A 16,386-nucleotide genomic window follows, 5' to 3' on the forward strand; every position below is an offset into this window, starting at 1 on the left:
GCCATGGAGTATGACCCGACATATGTAGCTCCAACTTCCTATAGGGAGTTGACCGCTATTCATAATCGACCCCTTGAGGACCACATCTGTGGGCATCCCTATTTACATCGAATTCTCACAAAACAGGAGCTCCATATTGCTAGCAAAGTCGACTCCAGGGACTTTCTTCTTGATGTCCTCACACATACATCACATAAGTAGGTGTTAGACCTTGCGACATGGACCACTATGCTCAATTGGAATGCAACCTCAATTTTTATCCTTAGCTCATGCAAAAGTGAACAGAATAACCATGCGCGGAATGCCCTTAACCCCTTAACCATAATCCTAGGAAGGATTCTTCTTCTTTCCGCAAGGGGAGGGGATAAGGTGGAAATAAGGACAAAACTCAAAAGCAAACAGAAACAAACCAAAGCTAGTTCATGATTAAGAGAAAGGAATAAGAACAAAACTCAAAAGCAAATAGAAACAAACCAAAACCAGTTGATCATTAAGAAAAAGGATCATCAAATTTGGAATGTATGGATTGCTTGAGGGAGAAGGTTAATTCTATAATTAAACAATTCAATTCCATACGCATGTGATCTTTTCCCTCTGCTAATGGTGAACATGGATTCATGATAGGTACCCAACATGGCAAGCCAAGAAAAAGCCAACAAATTACCGTTTTACGAAGAAGTGCATGCAAAATATGGCCTTTCCATAGAAATAAGGGCCTTTAATTTAGGAATTCCTTGAACTTGGAGGATGTCGCCATGGAGGAACAAACAGTAAAGCAAATTGTCGAACAATGTCACCTACAAAAGTACATGGAGGCAGTTGGCCAAGTTGTTGACTACGAGAAGTGTGTAGAGTTTCTTCGAACCTTTTGTAGGAACCATTGCACTGTCACCATATAAGAAGAAGAAGAAGAAACCCATCAAATCCAAATCGAGTTGACTCAAGAGCTAGTGGAAAAAGCATTAGGCCTAGCCAATAAGGTGGAAAGGTGGTTGAAGAGGGATATGTATGCCATGTTAGGAATGGACAAGGTAATGGTTCACACAAACAATGGCATCAACTTGGCAGGCATCCTCGACTCCAAGATCCAACTCCAAGCCAAACTGATGCACACACTACTCTCTAGCCATAGGTACAACTTGATAATGAACCAAATCAATGTGCCTATGCTAGAGAGCATTGCAACAAGTTCCTTTAACGAAGTGAACCTAAATGCCTTCGTGAGAAAGACCATTGAGTCTTTAGCAAAAGCATTGGCAATAGGAGGGAGACAAGTAGGAGGAGAGTCCCCTACCACCAAGGAAAAAAGAAAAGTTTCATCCTCAAGGGCCTCTACCATCGGCTTCAATGGGGTCTTATAACAGCCATAATAAGGGAAGCACTAGGGGAAGGACATGGTGAAGAAGAAGGAGTTGGAGAAACACCAGTCACCCCCTCGCCATGAAAAACAGCCACACTCTAGTGAAAGGATGGTGAGCAAGGATGAAAAAGAAGAATTGGAAATGCAAAGTAGCCATCAAAAACCCAAAACACCAAAGCTAGAGGACTCACAAAAGAAGGCCAAGGAGGAAAGCAGGAAAAAAGAAAAAACAAACTTACAAAAAGATGAAAGAGAGTCTAAGAACGAAGGGGAAGAGAGGAAGAGAAAAAAAAAGGAGGAGTTGGAAAGAAAGGAAGACAAAGACATGGCTCTGGCAACACGCCTATCTATAAAGCAGCTATGCAAGCAAGATGAGTTGGGCCCCATGAGCCTGTCTAGAGATGAGGGCCTAAGCTCAAGCACACAAGTTCTAGAAATCACGCCAACTGCATCAAAGGAAGGCAGGGGCAAGGCCCCAATCAATCCCTCCTCTACCCTCATAGTGCCTGCCACTTCCACAATCATATATGCACCAAGCTTAATAGCCAAAGTGGATGCTACTAACCTCATGGCCTAGGTACAATACTTTTTTAATAAGGAAATGGCCCAAGGAACAAGAGAGGGTACCCTATAGCAGGATGTAAAGGACCAGCGATAACAAACGCTGAGCCTAGGCAAGATCCCAAGAAGCAAAAGAGGGAAAACTCCACAACCTCCATGCGCACGACAAAGCTGCCACCTACAAATTATGACCAATACATTAAGGAGCTCCTCTCGACTAGAGAAGGCAAAGGAAGATAAGGTGATGGCAATGGTTCACTAAAAGCAAAAAAGGAGGCCATGACTGCATCACAATTAGAGAAAACTCGTCGAGTAGCCATGTGCCAAAGAGAGATGAGTTGAAGGAGCAACTGCGAGCCAAGGACGAAGCAAAAACCGAGTGGCAGGTAAGGCTGGATGAAGAGAATCAAGCCCTAGTAAGCCTACAATGTCATAATGATGAGCTCATAGGGCTCTATGTGAGGACCTGCAAGGGGAGATGGAAAAGGTTGATAAAGCCATAGAAGGGTTAGAGGTGGTGAGGGAAGAAAGGGCAAGAATATAGCAAGAGGAGATTGAGAAATTGAAGCAAGAGACAACCCCAGAGTAGGAGGAGCAACACAAGCTAAAAAGAGAGATCAAAGATCAAGAGCAAAGGTTGATGATAGTAGCTCAAAGGGCAAGGAAAAAGCCTCAAGGAAATGGATAACATAGCAGAGGACTGGGTGAACCAAAATGAGAGAAAAGTAAAAGCCTTGTCATGCCACCTAACTCAGGTGGAAATGGACAAAGTGCTAGCTGAGAGCAGAGCAGAGACTGCCCAATTCAAATCTCAACAAGGCATCTTCCTAAGCACACTGTTGGATGTCACTCAAACGGAGGAAGGGGAGGTCATTGACTCCATAAAAAGAAACTAGGGATTGCGTACAGAGCCCTGAGTGCAGCCCTACAGTCACAAGCAAGCAAGCAAGAGAAGAGAAGGAGAAGAGAAGAAGAGTCCACTTTGCCACACACCAAAGAATGAGCTCTCCTTCACTTTTTGAACTTTATGTGCATGCCCTAAAATCTCATGGGCACCCATCCCCTTTTTTACATGACCAGACATTGTGGCAAAGTCCTTTTTCCCATTCCCTTCTACTTGGTCTATTTCTTTAGCTTATGCCCAACCCTTTTACAATTTGCACAGGAGGGAGCTTGGTGCTCTTTTTTAAAAATTTTGGGGTGCCTTTCACTTAAAAAATGTGCTTTTGCCTTTAGCTTTATTTTAGAGGCCATCCTTGAACCTTTGCTTATTCTCCATCCTACTTCTTCCATTACCTTCGTATTTTACTTATTTTTCTTCCGTCTCGAGCTAGGGTCAACATTACCCCCCTCCTAGTATAGTGCTAGTCCCATGGCAATGATGTGGAGTGGTAGGAAGGAGGGATGGGTGTAGTCATTGTGGCTATTTTGAGTGTGTATATAGGCCCTTGCGGGGGTTGGTGTTGGATGGACCTGCACGTGAAATTGGAGATGAAGTTGGGATGGGTTTCCCTTTGTTGCTGGGCCGTGAGGGAGTTTGCCCCTTTGAAATTAATATGGTGTTGGACGATCTCTGTGTGGAGAGAGACTGGTGGGTATATCCGTCTTTAAAATTGAATATGGTGTTGGATGGATCCATGTGTGGAGAGAGGTTGGTGGGCAGATCCATCTTTAAACTTGAATATGGTGTTAGACAAATCCATCGCCTGGCCCTCTGCGGGGGCTGCCTTCTCTTGCAATGTTCCAAATAAGCTTATTCGTTCACTTTTTGATTGGGGCTACCTTGAACCTGCCCTCCCCTTTGTTTCCCCTACATAGTGAGTGTCGCATAAGATGGGAAGTGCATTGCATGGTGATGGGGCCTCCAAAGCTGGTGGTTGGAGCCTTTGTTTGTACCTAAAAAGAAAAGAAGGTGCACTACCTGGGGGTGTGCTCAATTTGCCGTGTGGTGTATGGTACTCGTGCTAGTGGGACTGGGAGCTAGCATGGGCATTGTCCCTCTCTTTAGGATTTAGTTTGTGCATAAGGGAGGTGCAGTGCTTGTAGCTTAGGGTGACAGGTCTAACCATAGGCGAGTGTTGTCTCCCTCAATATATCCTACCCTTGATGTGCCCTAAGAATGTGTAGTAGGGAATCAAAAAGGGCTAGGGGGTTAGACATAGAACCGGCCGCCGACCGATGCCACTGTACGCGCCTAACTTGAGAACCCCTAGGTGCAGTGACTCTGATCTATGTGCAGCTCACTGTGTCTTCGGGCGTTTTATCTTTCCCTTTCCATTCTCTTTTTGTTTGTTTGTTTTTTTTTTTTTTTTGGTAAGTCACATAATCTTAATATAAGTTAGTCTTCATCATCGAAGTAAGGCAGAAAAAGGTGCCTAATAGATTTGTCAAGGAATTGGCGGCTTTGGAGATACCCCTTGAGGTTTAGGTGGACTTGAAGGAATGGATGATTGCAGTGGGTGAAGTGGCTATCATTCATATCCTCTAAAAGAGCTAAGCAAAAAAACTCAACCACCACTATTCTCTTCTCCTCCTTTGCCTTCTCCAATTGAGAAAGTACCTCCACGATATAAGCATCATAGTTAGTAGGTGGCATCATAGTTGTGGGGATGGGAGTCATAGAGGTTTTCACCTTTTGCCGCTTAGGGTCCTGCCTTGAGTCGGCATCTCTTGTTGCTGTCGATCTTTTTTGCCCCACAGTTGGGGTTTCCATGCTCTTTGCTTGAGCCAGTTTCTTGTTGATGAAATATTGTACCCAGGTCATAAGATTAGTGGCATCATCGGGGTGCTCGGGGTGGGTGTTGCAGTTGCAAGGATAGGCACCATGAGGGGCGAAATGGGATGGACGAGGGCTTTGCCCTTGCCCTCCTGCACTATGGTTGGTGTGTATTCATGCACCTGAGTGCTTGAACCCATGCCCTTCTCTCTTCTAGGGCTCAAGGTGTCCATCTCGCCTTGTTCGCCTTGCTGCCCCATTGACCTACATTTGGCCAACTCAATGTCTTCCTCTTCCTTCTTCCTCAACTCCTCCTCCTGTTTAGTGGCCTTTCTCCTCCTCTCTTCCTTAGCTCTTTTTGACTTTGTCTTGGCTTTCTGCAGGTCTGCTTCCTCTTTTTTCTTCCTTTCTTCCTCCTACTTTTTCTGCATCATCTTCTTCTTAGGTGTCCTTGCCTTCCTCTTGCTGGATTGAGCTTCTTGCTCTCCTCCTCTTCGTTGACCATCCTCTCACTTGATTGTTCTTTGTCCTAATGAGGAGGTGACCTATCAAGTGTTTCATTTACTCCCTCTGCTGTGTCATGTGCCTCTTTGAACACCTCTTGGATAAGGGCGGTCAAAATTCCTCCATACCCTATAAACGAGGCTTTAACTAAAGGCTTCTTTCTGTCAGTTCTTTTTTATGCTAGGGACTCTCCACCCGCCGGTTTGCTTCCAAGGACTGGTGCTTTAGTAGATTGGTTTATGGTCTTCTACACGTAGCCATTCCAATCTACCTCATCCAACAAATGAGCCGCCAGGCTCTCTAGCATGGGCATGCTGATCTTGTGCATGAGCGAGTTGTACCTTTGGTTGGAGAAGAGAAAATGAATCACCTTGGCATGAGAATCTGAGTTCTCCATCAAGAATGTCATGGATGCTTATGCCATCATTCGTTAAGATACTCTCCTTTCTCATCCCCAGCATGGCATAGACATCTCTTCTCTGCCTCTTCTCCACCTTTGGTTCCAATCCCAATGCCTTTTCCACCAAGGCCCTGCTGAGCGGGACATGCACCTGCTTGATTCCTTCTATGATTCCCACAGATATTGTCCCACACTCCTTGTCAGGGTTATATGTTCTTAGGAATTCCACGCACTTAGTGTGGTTGAACTTTTCGATGTACTTGGCAAGGTTGCACTGGTCTACGATCCTCTTGACGGCCTTCTCACTAGTCACACCACCTCTTCGATGTTGTGAATGCTCCTGAATTTGAGCTAGCTATATGCCCGATTTTCAAGGGAGAGGCAGTACTTGGTTGTTTCCTCTTCTGTAAAGGGAAGGCAATGGGCTCAATTGTCTTGCTGTGACATCTTCAACTTTTGTCATAAGCCATGGTTTGTCATTAGTGCTTTTCAAAACAATCACTTACTGGAATAAAAAACTTCATGCTTGGTGAATTAAAATGGTTTTAGTACAAAATTAGACTTTTTCCTCCAAGTAGTCTATTGATTTCAAATTTTATTGACATTTTCCTCAATCACAAGTTGTTTCATCCTACCATTGAGGTCCCCCATGTGTGCTTTTCCTTTATTGTTTTCCTTATGTGTTTGGTTTGATTCACCTTACCCCGTCCCCCTTTTGAAATGAGAAGAATCCTTCCTAGGGTTAAATGTTTAGAGGATGAAGGGCCTTCAGCATGAAATCTTAGTGTTTTACTGTCGCATGAGCCAAACATAGAAATTCAGATTATATTCTAAAGCAGCATAGCTGTCCATGTCCAAAGGGTGGATGCCTACATGCGTGATGTAAGTGAGGACATCAAGTAAGAAGTTGGCGGAGTCCACTCAGCTAGCAACATGCGGCTCCTCCTCAGTGAGGATGTGATCTAAATAAGGATGTCCCTCAATATGTGTTCTTCGAGGGGTCAATTACGGAGGGTAGTCAACACACTATATGAAGTTGGAGCTACATAGGTTGGGTCATATTCCGATGCCTTGATTGGGAGTCGTTGCTTAGCGTTTGTCATTATTTGCCATCCCTCCAGTTTCGATTGCAATCGAAGAGCATACCATTTTTGCAAGAAAGAGGAGTCATCAGCAAGCTGTTTCAACTTCTCGGTTTCTTGGTCTATGGCCATGATCATGTTCTTGTTATACGACGTAATGAGACATTGTTTAATTGCTCGTTCCTTGGATATCTCAGTTGCAACTAACTCCTCAACTGCTTCGGAAGCCTTAATGAATACGATTTCTGACTCCTCCTAAGAGCAAGGGAGTGTTCACACTTCCGTTGCTATAGGTTCCTCTAAGAGGCCTAAGTCTAGTCGATCGTAGCTGTTAGCCAATGTCATGAAAGTTACGTCCAAGTGTCTAAAGGCAAGCAACCAAGTCGTCCCCCATATCAGCTAAGTCTGCGGGCCAAGGTTAGAATTGATCGCCGCTCATAAGAGGGTCTAAGGCCGATAAGTGGTTGAGGTTTGACAAAACTAGAGAGTTCAACAGAGCTAATGGTTGCTACTTGGTTTGTTCCTAAGGTTATAGCTTGGCCTCATGTTTGATGGGTTTCGTTGTAGATGTGGTTGTCACACTACTAAATGGTTCTGAAGTGTGAGAGGCACTATTGGTGCAAGATTTGGGCAGTTTGTTAGTAGTAGAGGTTGTGATTTTGGGCGATAGATTGGTTTAGGCCCTGTTGATCTCGGCTTTGGAGATTCTATGGACTTAGCAGCCCGATTCTCTTGTGGCCTGAGTGTCTCTAGCTTAATGTTTCATGTAGTCAAGCTTGAGGGTAGCGTTTGAGTAGGGCCTTTGGTTGTTTTGGCTTTAGGTAGCCAAATCCAGGTGTTACCCTCATAGTAGCCTCGAGCTTGCAATAAGGTCTTGGGGACCCATCACAATTTGACCATACGACAATGTTTATAGTTTCGTCTTGGCCTCCTAGGTTTCGAGTGTGGGTCATTAGCCTTGCATGGCCATGGGTTTCTGGTTCTAGGTGTCGGTCCTTGATGTTTATGTACCCATTTGAAGTGAGGTTCATGGGCTTCAACGTTGGGTTCAGTGGTTTGCTAGCATTGAAGCTTGGCAGGTTGTGACGAGTCACGACCACCCTCTCCTTAGACTTGACGGTGGGTTTCTCTATTGGTAACTTTGCAGACTTAGAAGGAGTCACGCCGCCCTTGCTGAAAGCTGTAATTATGCGGATGTTCCCCATAGCTAGGTGGATACATTGCGTCTCGTAGTTAACATTGCAACAAGCTTGCTTCTTAAACGTTTTGTTATAATAATGATTCTGTGACTGCATCTTTAGTGTTAGGCAACACATAGAAGATTGTTGGCATGCTTTCAAACTCGATAGAAACTGCAACCTTGCACTTTTCCAAGAGTGCGTATGATAGGCCCCATACAGGCTGAGCTTAGCGTTAGTGGGCTGTAATTGCCAATTTGGGTCCAATGATCATGAGTTAAGACATTAACCCTTCCTTTATCTTGAGCGCTTGGGCTTGGTCTCCCACTCATCATTGAGGCTCTCTCTGAATTCCTCGCACTGGGCTCTTCTTGAGTCGAGCTCCTGGAGCTTCTCTCCTTGAGCTGGTTGTCCACTCTAATAGCTTTTTCAAAGACCCTTGTCAGTGCGTCTCACTACAAGCTCGAGTTGCTAGCCAAGGATTTGTAGAGCTTTTCACTTCGTATTCCATTAATGAATACCATGGATACTGCTATTTCGGTTGGTCTCTCGCCCATAAGGATTCTCTTGAAGACGCTCCTTACATGGATCACGTAATCTCAGATGTCCTCTTTCTCTTTCTACTTGCCGTTCATGAGTCACATCAACACGTTATCAGAGTATCCAAGTTCGAAAAATCTATTAATGAAGGGATTTTCCAAGCCATTGAAATTGGCACGATCCGCAGCATCCAGACTCGTATACGAGGTCCGGATCCTTATTACCCAAGCACAAACCAAAAGCTTGTGAGTGTTGAGTGGGATCAATGAAGACCTACTCGAGGAACTGCTCCACAAAGCTGTACGGGTCGTTGTTCGCTTGGTATTTGTCCAGCTGCTTTGCTACCACGGGAATTTTTTATTGGCTCTTGGAGCCTCCTAACCTTGCCAATAGCAACATCGACTCTACTATCTTGTTATCTAGTAGCCACTTTGTCAGAAGCTTGCTTAGCGTAAGGTCTCCTTCTAGCGCTCTCTCGCTCTCTGTCCGATTTCTACTTGCAGGGCTAGCGCTCTCTTAATGTCTTGCATTTCCATACTCTGGTGTAAGCTCCTAGTTTGTTGATCCTGATTGTATGCGACTATGCATTGTAGAGCATTATGTGCTAGCTTCCTCTCCTCCTCAAGATCCGCTACGATGGCCTCCATAGATTTGCCATGATGTTCCATCCGGGTTTGAGTGTCATATTTACTGGATCGCCTCAGGAAAGTCTCCTAGGTCAAGTTCTTTGTTGCTTCTACGGCATGAATTGCCCTCTTCCATGTTTAAGGCTTCTTGTTCTGCTAAGTTGTCGATTAGGTTGATGAGGTCATGTAGATCCACTTCCCCGATAGTGTCAGTCCTTGCTGTGTTAGGCTTTTCAGTCGTGTTCTTAGCTTAGTCCTACCTTTGGGGATTTGATCACCCGTCTATGTCTTGGGATCTTCTCTTACTGGTGGGTTCCTTTAAGTTTTTACGTTTGAGTGAGTTCCTTGTTAATTACAAACAGTCCTCAACTTAACCTCACTCTGTGTGTGTGTATGTGTGTGTGCACTCTTTTTTGTGCATTGTGCGCAATTAGGTTTTTGGCTTTTCTTAAGTATGTTTCGAGTGTAGGAAACGAGTGAGAAAACAAAGTGTCCAAATGGCACTTGCACTCTAGTTTATGGGTTTAGCCTGTTAGGCCTGTATGTTCGGTTTCTGGTTGTCCTCGTCAGTTTATGGGGTTTCCCGCTATGCCTTTCGCTTAGTCAAGACTTGTTTGGGGGTTTACGACTCCACTTGATGTTGCTAACAGTTGGATTGCTAGATGGGTGACTAGCGTCGCCTCTATGTCTACGTATCGCTGATTCTTCTATTCCTTGCGCCAAAAAGACGTTTCAATTGTTTGTATGGTCTTCTAAGGTTTGTACGACTTGCTTCTAGGAGTGCCGGTTCCAGGATCTAAATTTTTTGAAAAATTTCAAATTCGGCCCAATAAGTCCGAATTGCAGGGGCCGAGTGAATGACTCAGACGGGCCGAATGGCCGAGACTGAGTGAAACTGGGGCCGAATTGAAATGATCCAAGTGGATGTGGCGCCCAAGTCTAAGGGCCAAATGGCCGAATGGGACTGGGCCAAGTCAGGTAGTCTAAGGCAGAATCGGAATGGCCGATGTGCATGAGGCACGAGTGGGTGTGGCACCCAATTATGAGGTTTGGATGGGCCAGATGGCCAAGGGCCGAATGGCTGAGTGGATGACTCAAATGGGCCGAATCTGGGTGGGCCAAGTGACAACATGTTCGAATGTTCCAGGACAACTTGAACGGGCCAAATGCCCGAGGACAAGTGGGTCGAGGGCTGATTTTGGAACTTGGTCCAGGATCGAGTAGCTCGGACGGATTGAATGCAGCACATTTTTTCTGAAATGACAAAAAATTCATCGCAACGAGTGATTCTGAGCCTCACACCTGCCAAACACTTCCAAATCCTATCTATGCATGAAGGAGAAAGTGTGGGTATACCTGTAGTGGGCAATGAACTTGTCGGCGGCAAGATCGAAGTGGATCCACGCAATGGAGCTCTCTCTCTCTCTCTCTCGCTCTCACCACTAGGGTTTCAAATGAGCTCTTCATTGGTATCCTAGCTACTAAACCCCTTCCCAACCTTGAGCACTCTTTCTTCCTATTTTTCTTGATTTGTGCGCTATTCGGGCCTGTTTTACAGCAGCAAACACTACGCTTTTCCAATCGATCTCTTAACCTTAACCTACTCTAAATGCAATAAGAATCGAAAGCAAAGTACTGAATTGATTTCTCCTACTCTTATATTCATCCAACCATCAAAAGAACCAAAATACTTACTTGTTTGTGAAGATTAAAAACCCCAAACTTCCTACCTATCTCAAGCTCCAGTTCGGGGATGAAACCCTTACTTTGATGCTCGATTTGAAGCATGCAAGCGCTCAAGCTTAAATCCATTGGTCCCAGCAATGGAACAAAAATATTGGGAGCTCACGCTCAATCGCTAAGACCCATAGTCTGCTTATTGTTCAAGCATTTCAAGTGAGCATTAATGGCTATCTCTCACATAGCTGACGCGCTCTCCCTCTCTACTAGTGTAGTGAGCTTACCTTGATGCCCAACTGAGTTACCTCCTCTCTCAAGCACTCTGGTAGCTCCACGATTCTTGAAGCAAGCTCAAGCATCCTCAAGCCTCTTCCTCCAAGCTCCTCCGTCATAGACATGTGCGAGACAAGAGAAGAAAAGAGAAGGGACGAAGAAGAGAGAAGATGGTGGAGGGCTTTACATCCAAGATCCCTCACCCTCACACACTCACTCCCTTGCTCACTCACACTCCCTCCCTCCAGCACTCACAAGCAAGCAAGCACAAGAGAAGAGAAGGAGAGAAGAAGAGTCGTCCACTTTGCCACACACCAAAGAATGAGCTCTCGTTCACTTTTTGAACTTTACATACATGCCTTAAAATCCCATGGACACCCATCCCCCTTTTTACACGACCAGCCATTGTGGTAATGTCCTTTTTCCCATTCCCTTCTACTTGGCCTAGTTCTTTAGTTTATGCCTATCTACCCTTTTACAATTTGTATAAGAGAGAGCCTAGCGCTCTTTTTCAAAAATTTTAGGTCACCTTTCACTTAAAAATGTGCTTTTGCTTTTAGTTTGATTTTAGAGGCCATCCTTGCACCTTTGCTTATTCTCCGTTGCTTATTCTACGTTTTGCTTCTTCCATTGCCTCTATATTTTACTTCTTTTTCTTTCGTCTCGAGTTAGGGTCAACAAAAGATGCACACATGCATAAAAACACACACACACACACACACACACACACACACACACACACACACACACACACATGCAACATATACATATATATGCATACATGTATATTTACATGCATATACATGCACATGTATAAGGTAAGGAAGATGAGAGATAGAAGGAAAAAGAAAGGGTAGAAAAACAAATGATGAGAGGAGAGAGGACACACATATATGAGACCATATAGATAGTCACTCACATATTAAACACACATATATATACCTACACACATATACACACATATAAATAAATAAATAAATATATGCACGTGCACGCGCACACGCGCGCACACACACACACAGAGTATAGAAAAAACAAAAAGAGGTAAAAAGAAAACAATGTGTGTGCATGTGTGTATGTATCTTTTATATGCATAATTACTAGAAGGTTTGCAGGGGTTCCTCCCCCCCCCCCCCCCCCCCCCCCCCCCCCCCACACACACACACAGAAATCACGCTACATGTATGTGTGTGTGCATATAAAAATATAAATAAATAAATAAATAAACATCAAGGTTAATATTATATAATCCATTTGATATGATATTAACGTATAACATATATTATATATTATATGTTGCACATTGATTATATACTATATATATATATATATATAACGTAACTCTATTATCATAATAGGATATTATATAATTAATTATAAAAATACTTTATAATGTAATTATTATGTTTGTTATGACATTTAGATTATAATGTATATAATATAATTATGATTCACACACACACACACACACACACGTGTGTGAATGATGTGGGTGTGTGTGAAGAAGAAGACATGGAAAGTGAAGGCCAATTGGGCGTGGTGGTGGTGGTGGTGGTAGTAGTAGTAGTAATAGTAGTAATGAAGGCCAAGTGAGCCTCAAATACCTATAGAAGTCCTGCGAATCCATGTGTATGAGAGAGAGAGAGAGAGAGAGAGAGAGAGAGAGAGAGAGAGAGAGAGAGAGAGAGAGAGAGAGAGAGAGAGAGAGAGAGAGAGAGAGAGATTGATTTTGAAGATAGAGAAAAATAAAGAAGGTTGGGGGGCCTTTAATGTATGCTACTTGGTAGTCATAGAAGCACACCCTCACTTGCACTAGGGGTGGGAGTAAGATCTAAGACACGAAGTGCCCTAATTGGTATTAACATTGGTGCAAAGCATCAATAGAACCTAGGTGCTTTGAGGAGGTTGCCATGTGGTAATCATTCATGCATCTCTTATAATGCCATGTGGCAACCTCTTCTTCTTCCTCCTCTCCTCTTTTGGCTTGTGGATTAGATGTATTTATATTCTTTTCTTTGTTGGGTTGCAGATGTGAGAATCTCTCTCTCTCTCTCTCTCTCTCTCTCTCTCTCTCTCTCTCTCTCTCTCTCTCTCTCTCTCTCTCTCTCTCTCTCTCTCTCTCTCTCTCTCTCTCTCTCTCTCTCTCTCTCTCTCTCTCTCTCTCTCTCTCTCTCTCTCTCTCTCATAGAAAGGAGGTGGTGGGGATGAATAGGAAGGACGAGAGCCGACTACCCCTTGTCCCCATCTCACATGACAGAAGTGGCATAACGTTGCACTCTCTCCCCCTTTCTCTCTCCTCCCCCTTTTTGTAAAGGAGATGGGATATAACCACATAAAATTTGCAATAAGATGCGAAGTGTCCTAATTGTTTTATTGATAACATTGATGCTTTGAACCCTTGTGTGATGCACCGGGAACATAGGCACGAAGGGTCAGGAAACAAAACACTTCCCGGCTGGAAAATCTAAGCATGGAACACCTACTATTCATTATAACATGGATAGAATTCCAGTGATCAAGAATTTACATCTCGGAGAGGTTTTTGAGACAACCCTCAAATTTGAAGGGTACTATGTCTTTTCTTTTTGAAGGGCAAAAATGAGTCTGCACTTCAAAAATGATGGCTAAAAATAAGGGTTAACTTTAATTAGATAAGTACATTTTTTATGAGCATTTCTAAGTTGAAGGATGTTTTTTAAAAGTTTACTTCAACTCTCATATATTGTAGTATAAGAGTAGAATAGTCGAATCCACATATAACACAAGTAAAGTTGGATTAGATTATATATGCACTTACAAATAGACTTGAACAGACATTTTAAAGCACTTACAAATAGACTTAAATACATGAAAAAGAGAGAACAAGTATATTTGATATCATATAAATTTAGGTAAGCTGCCAAAAAAAAAGTTAAAGATCATTACAAAAAATTCCTATCGTCGTAGTACTCATAAGAGGGCATGTACATTGCATATCATATAAATTTAGGCAAGTTGCCAACAAAATGTTAAAGTGATTACAAAAAGTTCTTGTACAATGCCCATGACATAGTATAATATCCAAAAGTCATTGTTGTTACTTCTTATGATGCCCCTAAACCTTGAGTGCGTCTCATCTTCATATTTTTCCATACCTCAAAAATCAAATTCCAATCTACTTCTTCCAAGTTTTTTGGAGAAGAAAGAGACATGAACATGAGCATATCTAAAGTGGTGAGAGATAAACATGATCTCTCATCACTTTTAACACGATTCTGTTTTGAAAACCCTCTTTCACAAGCAGCTGAACTTGCAAGTAGGACTACCACAATTTGCCATAACTTGTACAAAGCGGGAAACATTTGCATCCATTCTATTTCCCCACCACATTGTCTCCAAGCTTCAAGAAGTCCCTTTGAGGGATAGGATTCAAAGAGATATAGAACAAATCTTTGCAACTCACCTTCACATTGCTCGGGCTGAATCAAAGACCTCTCTCCTTTACCAAATTTCTCGCAAAGCTGAGAGAGATATTGTCGAACTGATTGGCCTCGAATTAGTGGATCTTTGGGATAGTTTTTAGGAGAAAATAGCTTTGCTGCATTGAACAAGTGATGATCTTGAAACCTTTCATCAAAGTTGATTATCAACCTCTGAATAAAAGCCTTTGCTAACCATGTACATTCATCAAAAGTGATCTCTTGTGCTTTGCCCACTAATGAAGTGAACTGCAACACATGTAGATGTATAACACCTTCTTTGTCTTTCACTAAGAACACTCCATTGTTTGTTGCCTTAATGAAGCTAGTTAAGTACTTAGATCCATTTACAAATGTATCAGTCAAATACCAACCCTTCAAGAGATTGATAAGCACATCTATCTCTCTTCCAATCATTTTCCTGAAATTTTTGGCTCAATACATTAGTTTCTTTAAGTACATCTGCCATGAAATGAATAATAAATAGCAACTGAAAATTTGTTGCTTTTTTATACATTGCTGGATACTTTGTCTTCCAACATTCCAACAATATAGGCAGCACTTTCACCAACCTACAATGACAAAACAACTAAGTTTTAAAAAAAACAAGAATAAAATTAGAATTAATCTAATCTAAAGCTAATAACTAAACAAATGTATACCTTTTCATGACATTTCCATGCGACAACCATCTCACACCATGAATTCTCATTATCTCGTAATTTCTTGGTAAAAAGGCAAGCATGAGCTTGCTCACTTCGGCTCTTCGAAGAGACGAATTTCCTATCCATTCTCGAACTTTGTTAGCAAAGCTATCCACATAGCTAATCTCTGCAAAGCATTCACATGTATCTTTAACTACAAGTGCTTCCTTATGGGCAATACAATGTACCCCAAGCAAATGTGGTACATCCTTGCAAAGCTTTGCAAATAATCCAGATCTTCTTCCAACCATAGATGCAGCACCATCTGAGCCCATAGCAACCATCTTAGAAAGTGGAAGATCTAATTGATGTAGCACTTTCATAATGCCTTCATACATGGATTGAGCCTTTCCATCATCAATACCAATGAGTTTCACAAAGGAGGTTTTAGGAGAGCCTACACCACCATCCTTTAAGTATGTGATATAAAGGATGAGATGCTTCTCAAACCTTCTATCCGTGCTTTCATCTACAATGATAGAAAAAAACGGACTGTGCCCAATCTCCTCCTTAAGTTGTTCCCAATATACCATATACATGGCTGAGAGAAAATCTTTTCCAGAGGATGGATTGATATAAGCTGAATACTCGCAAGAAAGAGGCATGCTAGGAGTTTTCATATACATAAGAAATTTACATTCATCTTCAAATGCTTCTAAAGACATGTCCTTTATGGCAACCCTATACATGATTTGTATAACACTAATAATTCTACACTTCTTATTGTCTACCATAAGTTCCACATGCTTTTCAATATGCTTTACGTTTTCACCAGCCATAAAGCTTTTGCGCTGAACTGCTAACTTATGCGACTCGGAGGCATTATGGATAGCCAATGCTTGCTTTTGAATGGTAGTGCTACCTTTTCCTCCAAAAGGATTTGGCATGTTCAATGAAGTGCAAATTGAGCACTTCACTCTCTCCTTCCCCTCTTCATCCAAGATTGAATAAGACCAAGGATAGAGAAGCTTCCACGAGGATACATAGCTACGAACATATACTCTCTTTTTCCCATTAAGAATACCATTTGCACTTTCATTCTCTAAACATTCTGCATTTGGAAAAGTAATCCCGATTTGCTCAAGCAATCTTTGACGCTTATCCTTTTTAGGCCTTCCCATCCTAAAATAACATATCAACAAGACTTTAAAACGAACATGCATGCAGCACTTGATATGCATACATACACTCCCTTCTTTACATTTTGATCAATTTAATAGTGTGGATGAAGTTGTAGAATAGAGAGCTATCATTAATAAATCATACTCATTTAATATCACATAAAATAGAGCAAGCTTACCTAT

General features: G+C 42.5%; 1 protein-coding gene across 1 annotated transcript; it reads right to left on the reverse strand.

Moving 5' to 3' along the window:
- Window positions 1-13,807: 13,807 nt before the first annotated feature.
- LOC148031014 (uncharacterized) lies at window positions 13,808-15,969 on the reverse strand. The gene is made up of 4 exons (XM_087685533.1): window positions 15,041-15,969; window positions 14,894-14,950; window positions 14,055-14,799; window positions 13,808-13,816 (listed from the first exon to the last, which is right to left on the reverse strand). The coding sequence occupies exons 1-4, from the start codon at window positions 15,967-15,969 to the stop codon at window positions 13,808-13,810; spliced, it is 1,740 nt and encodes a 579-aa protein (XP_087541659.1).
- Between the last annotated feature and the right edge of the window lie 417 nt (window positions 15,970-16,386).

Source organism: Lygodium microphyllum, chromosome 9 (assembly GCF_053477565.2).
Source record: "Lygodium microphyllum isolate KBCC chromosome 9, Lygodium_microphyllum_v1.1.10, whole genome shotgun sequence".
NCBI classification, from domain to species: domain Eukaryota; kingdom Viridiplantae; phylum Streptophyta; class Polypodiopsida; order Schizaeales; family Lygodiaceae; genus Lygodium; species Lygodium microphyllum.